The sequence below is a fragment of the Alligator sinensis genome, unplaced genomic scaffold, assembly GCF_000455745.1.
Source record: "Alligator sinensis unplaced genomic scaffold, ASM45574v1 scaffold428_1, whole genome shotgun sequence".
Lineage (NCBI taxonomy): Eukaryota > Metazoa > Chordata > Crocodylia > Alligatoridae > Alligator > Alligator sinensis.
Window position 1 is genome coordinate 3,216,733 of NW_005841919.1, and position 12,665 is coordinate 3,229,397.

Consider the following 12,665-nt stretch of genomic DNA (forward strand, 5'->3'; position numbering starts at 1 on the left):
TCCCATACATCTTTATTTATTTTCATTATTTAGAGCTGCTACATGTGTGTATAGTCAGTCTAAATTTGGTTCTACTGTTCAGTAAACATCTCATCAACAATCACATCTTGTTTAAAGGGTGACTAGCTGTACACTTGGATCTGCTTTATTCTCCCACTAGGTTTTTAGGACAGTGGTCCCTTTAATACTACCAGCCTCAGACCTGGATATGCCAATCAGGGCTGCCCACCTTCTATTCAGCTCTGTGGAGTCCAACCCACAATTTAGAGAAAAAATAACTCTGTTTATACTGAAGACTAGGAGTTAATTAATGACACCAAAATTATCAACACAGAAAAAAAAATCCACTCATGTTTAAATCATTTAGCCAAAGGAGGCTGTTAGCCACAGTAAACTTTGTATTCAGTTTACAACATGTGGATCATCTGTGTGCAGCTGCTGGAAGCAAAGGCTTGAAAGATAATCAGATGCAGTAGACAGAGGCAGTGAGGAGTGAGACCTCCTGAGCATAGTTTTTGAGGACCTGACCTTTCTGCTATAATGAAGGCTTGGAAAATCCTATTTCTGTCCCGCTTCATGAAGACCTGTTATTGGTTTGAGATTTTAAGCCTTTTCACCCACACTGGATGCTCATGGAGGCTGCCAAATTGATAGCCTTTGAAACAGAAGTTCTGCTTGTCTGCAGCAAAAAAAAAAACCCTGTCTCTCTTTGGGACAGGATCCCAATAGACCCTGTCCCAAAGGGAGGAGCACCTATGCTGGAGATACAGACAAAGCTCCCAATAAGTGCTAGCTATGATGGAGGTTTTGGTAACAACAGCTGCTTTCTACGTGGACCTGTAACTTCCCCTACTTTTTCAGAAATGACACTGAACAGCCCACAATAATTGATGGTTTTCTTTTGCTAAGTGTATGGACAGGGTTTAAAATGGTACACTGAAAGGCATTACCAGTCCCCTGCCCCATCCAGCCACCAAGCAAGTATACAAGAAGTCTTCCCTGCCCACCAGAGTTTGCTCTGGACTGAGCATGCAGACAGCTCTCTACTGATGACCCACAGTGGACAAACTACAAAGGGAACTACAGGGTATGGAGAGGGAAGTATGCTGCCCGATTGTGATGCATGCTTAGTAAAACAGCACCACAACAATCTTACAATCTCGCAGCCCAGGTACTGTCCTTCTTTGGCACAAACATTTGTTTCTACAATAGGATTTTTTTTCACAAGGGCAGATTGTCTGCAGACAAACTCAAGACTGAAAGGATATCTGCTCTACTGGCCTCAAAGTAGCCCTGACTAGCCTTAAAATATGCTGCCCTGGTGATTGTAGTCTTCAGTTTCAGAGATTTGTTCTAAACTCAAGTGCAGTGCTATGCTCTGAGCTATATTTTAGCAGGAGTGAGAGTACAAACTCTACTTTGAATTACAGAGTATTTGATTGGCAAATGGTGATGGTTTGAATCTATATTACGCTATCACTGATGGGGAAAACAATAATTATCCTGTTTCTTCTCCCAAAGGAATCCTGTAGAATGTTAGAAGATGGTCAAAAAGCAAATGCTGTTTTAAACAGCTGGTAAAGAATCAGTGATAAAGATGATGAGGTTGGACTGGGAGCTAGTGAAAGAGAGCAACACCCATGAGTTATTTTATTTTTTTTAAAAGTCATATTCACTCAAGTTTCCAATGTCTGGTTGGCTTCAGAACTGGATTATTTTGCTATTGTGTTTCCCTCTAGCAAGGAGTAGGTAAATTTCTACATCAGAGGTTTTGCTAACGTGTACATTTTTTCCACTTCAGAGCTCAGAATGCAAGAAATGGTGTCTATGGGAATAGGCAATAAACCTTTCATGGATATCAAACCCAGTGAAGCAGCCATAAGCGATAGAGCAATAGATTATATCATGAAGGGAACAGGTATTGTCTACTTTTCATGTTTCTTAGCTGTTCTGTTTTTTTACTTACCAGCCTACTAGGGTTGTTGTCTTCATTAACAATTTCCTACTGATTAAAAAACAAAAGGCTATCAAATATAACATTTTCCCAGAGCTGATCTTACTTGTTTATCAGTGATTCTGCCTGTAGGAAGTTTGCTTTTTGTATCTTGTTAGGTTAAGAGAATTTAGCAAACACAGCCTGAGAACTTCACTTGATTTCTATGTCAAGAGGGCTGAGAAAAATGCAGTTCCCTAATTAGTTCACTAATGTTTAATTCAAAGAAGGAGGTGATCAAGTATGTGGTAATTATATAGTTTGTGTATTTCTTTTTCAAAATCACATTTTCCCTTATTCTCCTTGTCCTTACCAACTAATCAGAGGTTCTTTTTTTCCCTTTTTTTCTTTTTCTATAGAGTCAAGATCTCGAGCATCTATAGCAGTTTCTTCATTTGACCACTCCACACCTTTTAAGAGACCACATTCTACCATCTCTAACAGTAGTACATCTTCCTCAAGTAGCCAGTCCTCCTCTTCCATTCTGGGATCACTGAACCTGCACGTGTATACTAGTCCATCTCCTCCAAGCTTGTTAGGACCACCCTTCTACCACTGGTCATATGATATTAGAACCTGCATTGAGGAGGATGAACTGGAGCAGGAAACTGGCAGTCAACCTTCAATGAGTGAGTATACCTCACCTTCTGGATGAGAAGGGATTTTTGACATAGTGGGTCATTCAAGTTACAATTCAAATTTTGACAGACAGTTGCAGCGGTTTGGCTATGCGAGAGCTTTGTGAATGTTGTTTCTAAATTGTACAGGAAACCCTCACTATTCACAGGTTCGGGAATCACAGTTTCAAATATTCACAAATGCCAACCCTGCATTTTAAATACACTTAAAGAAGCTCCTTGGGAGCTCTGCACTTGCTGTTGTTGGGCTGCCGCCGTGCTCCCACTGTTGCCACTGCTACACTCCCGCCATTGCTGGCGCAGCCGTGCCTTCCCCCAACCCCCGCCAGCCACCAGGGGCACTGTGTTCATGACGCAGTGCCTTATTTGTGGATTTCGCCATTCACGGGGGATACAAGAACGTATCCCCTGTGAATGGTGAGGGTTGCCTGTATTCCCATATCACTCATGTTTGCCATGTTTCCAGTTCTAGTAGCAGTCACCCCAGCTTTTGCTGCTGTCTAGAGCTGTTACTGGGGGCAGGATGCTCCAGGATACAGTTAGTTTAAATTTGTTTTCAGAACCTTTGGAGAAGCTTGGGAGAGTCCAGAGAAGAGCCACGCGCATGATCAGAGGTCAGGGAAGCAGACCCTACGATGACAGTTTGAGAGCCCTGGGGCTCTTTAGCCTGGAAAAGCGCAGGCTCAGGGGTGATCTGATGGCCACCTACAAGTTTATCAGGGGTGACCACCAGTATCTGGGGGAACGTTTGTTCACCAGAGCGCCCCAAGGGATGACGAGGTCAAATGGTCACAAACTACTTCAAGATCGTTTCAAGCTGGACATAAGGAAGAATTTCTTTACTGTCCGAGCCCCCAAGGTCTGGAACAGCCTGCCACCGGAGGTGGTTCAAGCACCTTCATTGAACACCTTCAAGATGAAACTGGATGCTTATCTTGCTGGGATCCTATGACCCCAGCTGACTTCCTGCCCTTTGGGCAGGGGGCTGGACTCGATGATCTTCCGAGGTCCCTTCCAGCCCTAATGTCTATGAAATCTATGAAACCATAGGTGACTCGTAGAGGGGGCACGTGCCCCCCGTGAGATTGGCCACCACCGCCACTAGCTTCTGCAGGCAGTCACCGCTCGCCACCCACCCCCCCCTCGCTGCCAACATCACCGCCAGCATCTCCCGGCAGTCCCTGCTTGCCACTCACCACTCCCCCTGCATCACCAACAACAACACCACCAGCCTCCTTGTCCACCACCACCATCTGTGGGCAATCCCTGCTTGCCCCCCACTGACATTACTGCCAGTATCTGTGGGCAGTCTCCACTCACCGCCGATGCTGCTGCCTACAAATGGTGCCCCCCCAGTCTCAGGAGGCACCAGTTGTTCATGTTCAGAACTTTCTAAATGCACATGCCAGTTGAATGGAGCTCTGGCTCTTGTATCACTGCACTGACTCTGCCTTTCTCCTATGATGAGTTTGCTTTACTGCCTTGGAGCGAAGAAATCATAGCCTTCTTCCAGATTTCAGTTTGCCACACAAGCATCATTAAGTATCATTCAGTCTAGGGGTTTGTATGTTTATACTCAGCAGTGGAAAGAAAGCTTTGAGGACCTTGTTTTTTTTATTAAAGCATGTTTATATATCAAAGAACATTGGTCTAACTGAGGCTTTATAAAGGTATAGGCACACTGGAAGCAGAGTTTTCATTTTTGATCAGTTACAATACTCAAATACTGGAAACTGAGAGATGTGTTTCCTTTTAGTGTGTAAATGCAGTTTCTGTTGGACTGTTGGCCTCCATGGTGTCTAACTTACATATATTTTTTCTTCCTGTGTGTAGTCACAGAGAGTTCAGAGTCCTCCCAGGGTACATCAGGTGAGAGTGTAAGTGGCTTCAGTAGCTCGGCCCATTTTGGCTTGTCCCAACTCCCTACAGAGACATTCTTGGATGAAGGTGCTTCCAACACTGACTCCAAACCTCCTTCCCAGTGCACATCTCCCACTCTACCTGAGAAGAATCCTAGATCAAAGAACAGCAGCCCATATGTCACAGATGTGAGTATCTCACTTAGCAGTGAGACCTACAAGTTATCACTGATTATTTTTTTTGTCTCACAATTACCAATTGTCTTACCGGTTTAGCAGTGCTGAACTAAACTGCTTGTCAGGCCCTGATCCTGGGGGCTTTGCGCTCAGTTCTGGGGAACTCCTAATGTTAAATCCTGTTGGCAAGTTATACCCATGCAATTTATTGATTTCCTTTAAGCTGTGAAATTGCAGGTTTGTTTACACCTGCAATTATGATTTTATTGGGATGGCATAGGAGTGAATGAGAGCAGGATTTGGCCTATAGTCTTATGTTTGAATACAAAGGTGTTTTTTTTAGACCATGATTCACAGTTATAGCTAATGAGCTTGAGGTTCCAAAAGCTATCATCACAGTTAGTCGTTACTGAGCCCAGGAATAAATCAATTGGATCCTGCTGTTTGATAGTATAACACGAGCTACAAAATCCTGATGGTGCTACCTAAAACCAGGAGTTAATAAGCAGTCTAGGATTGACAGCTCTATGTGTCTAGCAGGCACCTGCTGCAAGAAGCCCCTTTGGTAGCTCTCATAGTAGAATTTCCAGCTGCAGGCAGGTAACAGAGTGGAAACCCCTGAGAATTAAACACCCAGTCTCTTCTGATAAACTTCGTTTGACTGGCACTTCAGATAATCTAGCACCACTAAACAAGGAGTACATTGTTTTACCTGTTCCTCACAATTGCCCTGACTGACAAAGACAATATACAGCCACTGCACACCTCCCAGAAACCAGTGTGCCAGGGAGTATCTGGAGCCAATATGTTTCTATCAGTGAGTTGCCTGTTGGTCAACAGTACCTAATAAACCGTCAATTATAAGAGAGAACAACCCAACAGGATGCACAATCGTCACATCATCTTCAGTGTCTTGAATATGCCTTGGTTATACACACTAAAGATTAGAGTTAGAACCCAACACTTTCTGGTTTATTGTGTTTTACCAGCACTGGCAAGAGGGTTGTGAGAGGTTCACAAAGAATAAAACTTATAAAGCTGAAGCAAATAGGAAGTCAACTGCAAGTGTTACTAAAGCTAGGATTATTCAGCAACCACTTCATTCCCTTTGTGCTTGATACCTGTAGCAGTTAGCTTTGTTGCTTTATTTTTGTCTGTCCTGAAACATTTACCCCAGTGGCATTAATGTCATCCTGATTTTCTTGGCCCTGAGCAGCCTTCAGATTTCAGTGGGGATAAAAAAAAAAATGACAGATGTTGCATATATGTCCCTGCCTTTCTAATGCACAGCTGGAGATAGGTGTGTGCCCATCAGGATTTGTACATAGTCATCTACCCTATCCTGCAGTATATGAAATGAAATGTTGGAATATTGGGCCATAACATGCACACAAGCTATCAGTCCTGTGTGTGCTCAAATATATTCTGAATAGCTCAGGTCTGAAATGAGCAAAATTAAAACAAGCTCTTACTTCTGACAAGCCTGTTGACTACATAGTACGGTCAGCTTATCCTATTATACAGTGATGTTGGTTTTAATTAGATTTCCCTCCCTTTTCTGTCAGAACAAAACCTCTCATGTATTAGGCCTCTCAACAATAGTTTGACTGACAGGCATAAATTCAGTAAGTAACTGGTTTTCTCAGATCAATCCTTGTACTAAAATGAGCAAGCTAATAAAAAAGACTTAAAGCTGCCATGTTAAGTTAAAATAACCAATTAAATTGGGGCATGAGGGACTTTCTCAAAACTGATCTGCATGCTCTAACCATATAGACAAGCTTTTGATTGCTAATTGCATTTCCTCTTATTAACAATGTTTTCTAAGAGATGGTATAGGTATGGAGGAGTACTATTTCTTTCTCCTTATAATTCACATATTTTTCCATTGAGTGTTTACCTTTCTCATATCTATATCTCCATTCCATAGCAGTTTGCTTTTCTGGGGGGATGGCAGGCCAGTTGCATAAATGAATTGATCATGTAAGGCAGGGGTTGGCAACGTTTTTGAGCAGAGTGCCAAAGCACTCACAACCTCGACTTGTAAGATGTTGGCATGCCAGGCGGATGGTGGGGGAGCCACAAAGGGAGCCCGATTCTTGCTATGGCAGTACAGCCCTGTTCCCTTCTCCACTGTCCACCCCAAGGCGTGCGCGCCACACAAAATGCCTTTGCATGCTATGCTCTGACACCCATGCTGGGGGTTGCCTACCCCTGATGTAAGGTGTTTTATATAAATAATCACTAAAAGGGGAAATTGTATCAACATTTGAAAAATGAAGTTTCAAAGTCATTTCCATTTCATGGGAAATGGAACAATTTCCCAATAGTTTTCCCATAACAATTTTAGGGATTTTAATAACGTTTTAATAAAGCGATAAAAGTACAAATCTTTTTTAAAAATCAGTATCTAACCAATTTATTTCTTGAAAATGACATATTCTTATTGAATATTGGTTCTCTACATGATTTCTAAAGAGAATGGAGGTTTTCAGGGAGTAGCACCATCAATTCTTAAAATGAGTTCCCCACTGAAGTTTGTCGACAGTCTACCTAAAACTGGCCCAGGATAAATGCCCTTTTAGGGTGCAGACAGAAGTGCAGGTCTCCACTGTAACTGAGAACGCTTTGCAGGGAGGGTTCTGAATTACAGCGACCTCCTGGAAGAAACAGAAGTTCACTGTTGGTTCCAGGAAGGAAGGGAATCTAACTGCTGACTGTAGGTTGCATGGCCCTGCATGGCCCCTCCTCTCTGCCAGCCTGTCCCTGTGTCATAATGGGAAGTGAGGAAAGGGAGCAGAGGGAGTTCATTCTAGGGGTTCCCCAGCTGGCATTGGAGGGTGAAAAAATCCAAGACCCAACTCCCTCTGCTCCCTTTTCCTCCTCCCATTCTGAAACAGCAACTAGCTGGGAGGCAGTGCAGACACAAGTTATAGAAGATGCTCTTTTTTTTAAATGTCTTCAGCTGAACTGTCATGCAATACGGGTTCAGATTTTCACCCAGTCAGCCATTTTTTAAGCTGTCTGTAGCTGTGCAGTTGTTTGGTCGTGGCTATAGACTGATTTCTGTGGTCAGATGGGGTGAAAATTTTCACTTCTGTCTACACCCTTAATGTCTCGGATAAGGAACAAGAACACAGCTAGGTAAGTGAGCTCCTGGCCAGTTCTAACCCCTGAGCTGCATTTGATGCAGATTGAACAGAGCCAGCATCTGCCTCTTATTGTATATTAAGTTTAGTGTTGGGTTTTGTATGTTTGTCAGGAGTTGTGGGGGTTAGCCTTTTCTCCTAATCAACTAGTTCATTTTGTTCTTTTCCCTCATGTATGCAAAATCTGCACTTTCAAAGTTGAATTCTCAGCTGTGTTTTCACATACATACACCAACAGGTGTTAAAATTAGTCAGTGCAAAATGGCAGCATTGGTGAGAAATTCAGCAAATAGTGCTACAGTCCCCCTGTCTCTCACTCTGAGCAAAGCCTAGAGCAAATATGCTGAAGTAGTTATTTCTGTTAGATTATAAAAATGAAACCAGTAACATAGCTTTCCTGCGTGGATATATGTGTTCCTGTTGAGGGTTAAAGATTCTTTACACATTTAGGAAGAAATGTCTAAAGAAATGTTTCAGGCTGGGGACCGACTGGCTAAGCAGCTGCTCTGCAGAAAAAGACTTGGGGGTTACAGTGGACAGTAAGCCGAATATGAGCCAACAGTGTGCCTTTGTTGCCAAGAAAGCTAATGGCATACTGTGCTGCATTGGTGTGTGTGTCGCCAGCATATCAAGGGAAGTGATTATTCCCTTCTATTCAGCACTGGTGAGGCTCCCTCTGAACTACTGTGTCCAGTTTTGGGTCCCCCACTACAGAATGGATGTGGACAAATTGGAGAGAGTCCAGCAGAGGGCAACAAAAATGATGAGGGGTCTGAGGCCACATGACTTATAAGGAGAAGCTGAAGGAACTGGTTTTAGTCTGGAGAAGGGAAGACTGAGGTGTGATTTAATATCGGCATTCAACTACCTGAAGGGTGGCTCCAAAGATGGAGCTAGACAGATAACATAACAAGGAGCAATGGTCTCAAGTTGCAACAAGGGAAGTTTAGGTTAGATATTAGGAAAAACATTTTACTAGGACGGTAGTATAAAGTGCTTAAACCAGTTACCCAGAGAGGTGGTGAAATCTCCACCCTTGGAGGTTTTTAAGACCCAGCTAGAGAAAGCCTTGGCTGGGATGGGATGATCTAGTTGGGGGTGGTCCTGCTTTGAGTAGGGGGTTGGACTAGATGTTAAAATCCTGAGGTCCTGTCCAACCCTCATTCTCTATGATTCTATGAAAACTTTCAGCACTAGTCTAACTGAAGACAACTTACTGACTATACTGGAGTGGAATTCTGAGAATGCTGACCACTGTTGAAAAATCACCATTGCTGTTAAAACAGTTTTATGAATCATTTACACTAAAATGCATGGCTCATTTCAAAAGCACTTGACAAGTGTTATTTATACATCAGTTGCTCTGAGTGATCTGTTTTTTATTAACTAAATAAATGTTTCAGTCTGAAGCAATTTAAATTGGTCTTGCTGTTGATTGCCACTTTTCATCATAAATAATAATAATAACCAGATGTGCTAACCTCTGTAAATTGAATGCTTTGCAGTTTCTACCCTGATCTTGCCTTTAAAAAAATTACAATTCATGATAGCATGTCAAAAAGATTCTATAGTAAGCTTTGAACTAATAAAGAATGTAGGAAAAGAAAGTTAATACAATAATCATTGTTTTGACAGCTATGAGTCATTGGATTCTGAAGACATTTTCCAAGGCCCGACACTGCTGTTCCATACCACCCTGTGTCCAATCTATCATGAAAAGCCTCAGACATGTTTTGTGGATTCCATTCTTGAAACAAAACCTGTTGCAGGATATTTTAACAGCTGCAAAAGTAAACGTCTAAGTATTTGCTTTAAATCAACCAGAGAAGGGAGAGCTCTATTTTTCTTTGTCATTTTTGCAGAAATTACAGAGTTGTCAATTTGCACAGTATGAGCCAAATTCCGCTCTGAGACAAGCAAGCAGGCAGCTTCACCTGCTATCAAGGCTTCCAAGGGCATACAACTTGACCTTGTATGTGTGTGAGACAACTCAGAATACTTTTTTTCCTCCTGCTCTAACCTGGAGCTTGTACATAGCAGATGATGTAGATGATACTTTATTTTGTGCAATCCTGTAAATGTAGGAACCAGTAATAAATGAACTAATATCTGTACAAAAAGAAAAGTGTACAAACTGCTTGAAACTTTTGTAAATAATTATTTTATTGTCTTACATTTTAAAATACTGGTTATTAAGACAGATGCATTTTTATTTACTTGCTAGTGTCTTCTCCAGAAGTTTGGAGAGGTAAACTTTGTAATAATAGTATTGTGGACTTAGAATAGGGCATTTGTTTCTAGGGATTGAAAACAAGTATTTGTAACCATTTTCAGATATCAGTTATGAAAGCATATTATTGTTCATCTGCTGTTGGAAACAGTTTGATTTTTGTTACTTTGAACACTGCCCTGGTTTAATACTTTTTTTTTAAAAAAAGACACAATAAATGAAATAATTTCTACCATGTTACATTTATTTCATTGTCTGTGTCATTTCTATTGCTAACCAAGCTCTTGATTGTGCTAACCCTTTAAGATAGGTAGAGAGGTAGATAATATAGATAGGTAAACGGTCCATCATGGAAAAAATCACAAATTTGGAGCTACAGGATTGTAGCTGGTAGATTGTAACAGTGCCATCTAACACAAGTAAAAATAGCTGAGAGTGAAATCTAGTCTACATTCATTCTTTGCTCTTGCCCACGTGCTCCCTGTGCCCCTGTGTGGGAGCCCTACAAAGGTTTCTGTCTCTGCTTGTGCTGTGACCTGCAATGTTGACAGCCAGTACAGATTCCTGAAGGGGAGTTTTATCCCTTCCCTCTCCTTTGCAGGTATGTTGGAAAAGGTCCAGCCTTTAATACTTATTTGATGGACATGATGGGGAGGACTCCCTGTTTCTGTTCTCACTGAAGATGGGAGGGAGAGAGACGTTAAACTTCTTCTAAGAAAATCCTTTGAGATTTCAAAAATCTTCCTATTCATCATTTAAATGAAAATAAGAACATCCAGATTTTGATAGTTTGAGGTTGTTCTGCATCATGTAACCTAGACCAACCTAAAATGAATTGTTTTTGGAGGGAAGGCATATTATAGGAAGGCAGTTTCCCTCCCCCCTAATCTTGTGGACAGACTTACTAGTCCACTCTTCCTTATGCCCTATGCATTTCCTTGGCCCTTAATTTTGAAGGGATAAGTGCTATTCTAGTTACCACCACCATGACTTCCATCAGTTGACATACTGAGATCTGTGGATTTAATCCAGAGGCTCTTCATATGATTTGAATTGGTCTTTACTCAAGCAAAAGGCCCGTTCACTTCAAATGATAATTTGAGTAAACACTTCAGGATCTGGCCCAGAAGTAAATCACAAGCCTCCATAACATGCTGAGTATCAGTTGCTCTGAAGTCACCATCTACATAAATCAAGGTTCTCTATATCTCTCTCAGACTATATACACCTGGTTGTCATTGTAGTGTTTATGAGTTTGGGGTACCTCTGAATTGTAAATTCAATTTTGAGTAAAAGTGCCTTTTTAGCAGCTACCTCTCTTTCCTAAATGAGTCCTTCAGCCCCAAGTCTTAACAGATTACCCACAATATTTTAGTCTCTAAGGGCACCTATACATGTGCCAGACGTCTGCTCCAATGCGTGCTAATTAGCATGCATTGGAGCAGACTCAGTTAATTGAGTCTGCTGAAGTGTGTTAATTAATGTGCTTCAGCAGCCTCCACATCACATCTGTTCAGCCTCCCTGCGCTTCAAAATGGCAGTGGGGGAGCTTTAACTAAAGTTTGTTGAATGAACTTTAATTCAAGGGTGGGATGTTGAATACACATGACACTGCAGGTGCTTGAATTACAGCAGCTCTCGGAGCCACTCTAATTAAAGTGCCCCACCCCTAACTCTGCAGCATGTGTAGAGACACCCTTAGGTAAAATATTTTGTCATCACATTGGATTTTAACCTAAGATTATTTCAGAATTTGCAGAAGAGAAATCGTTGAGAGCCAAGTGTCAAGTTTTTGAAGTGCTTGCATTGGAGATTTTCAAGAAGCTGGATAAGTATTGGTCAGTGATGGTTTAGGACAGAGCTGTCCAACTCGTTGCTTGTGGGCTGCATGTAGCCTGCAAGCACTTAACATGTGGCTCATGGGCTCAGCAGCTGCATCTCCCGCTGCCACATGGTGAGGAAGGGCCTGTGGGGTTGTAGGAGGCATGTGTGGCAGGGAAGTCACATGTTGCCTGTGGGGGGCCATGCTGTGTTGGTGTAGCCCATGCAGTAGAACAAGCCCTGGGGAACCACCCCCACAATATATTGTCTATGCAGCCTGGGGGCTGGATGCTGGTGCTGCCTGTCGCACCAAAGTTGGACACCCCGAGTTTGGGAGCACCAATGCTTGGAGTGGGCTGTGAAGAGCAGCAGTTAGAAAGTCCAGGAGACTCCACACATGGGACGAGCTCTGCAGCTAAGTGGAAATCAGACCATGCTTAGCAGCAGGAGAACTGCTGTGATAACTGGCTTGGTTATGAAAGAAAAGTAAAGGTGCTGGAATAGTCTGTGGAGGGAACAGGATGACAGAAAGGGGGCGTTCTAGGTCTCTGTCGCAGAGCACCTCGGTGCTCTGCTCCTAGAGAGGAGAAACTGCCAGGGAGAGAGACAGAGCTCTGGCAGGTCATAACGAGCCCAGCTGAGTTTTGCCAGGGTAACGAGCCTAGCTGTGGGTTGCCGGGGCAACTGGGGAGAGCCGGCTGCCTGTGGGAGGCAGGGCCTGGCCCTTGTGAAGCCCAGGGCTGGGGCCGCGCTGGCAGTTCCCTGCCAGCAGCCAGAGGGGCAGGAGCTCCTGGAGCT

At 42.8% G+C, this 12,665-nt stretch overlaps 1 protein-coding gene across 13 annotated transcripts in view; it reads left to right on the forward strand.

Moving 5' to 3' along the window:
- The window catches only part of PLEKHG4B (pleckstrin homology and RhoGEF domain containing G4B), a 234,881-nt gene extending 225,304 nt beyond the window's left edge, over window positions 1-9,577 (forward strand). For all 13 annotated transcript variants that reach the window (XM_025198263.1, XM_025198267.1, XM_025198269.1 and 10 more), the window contains 5 exons: window positions 1,802-1,918; window positions 2,353-2,622; window positions 4,465-4,679; window positions 6,233-6,292; window positions 9,452-9,577. In XM_025198263.1, coding sequence (XP_025054048.1) covers window positions 1,802-1,918; window positions 2,353-2,622; window positions 4,465-4,679; window positions 6,233-6,274 — 644 coding nt within the window. In that variant the 3' untranslated portion in view covers window positions 6,275-6,292; window positions 9,452-9,577. The remainder of the gene's footprint in view (window positions 1-1,801; window positions 1,919-2,352; window positions 2,623-4,464; window positions 4,680-6,232; window positions 6,293-9,451) is intronic.
- The last annotated feature ends 3,088 nt before the right edge of the window (window positions 9,578-12,665 follow it).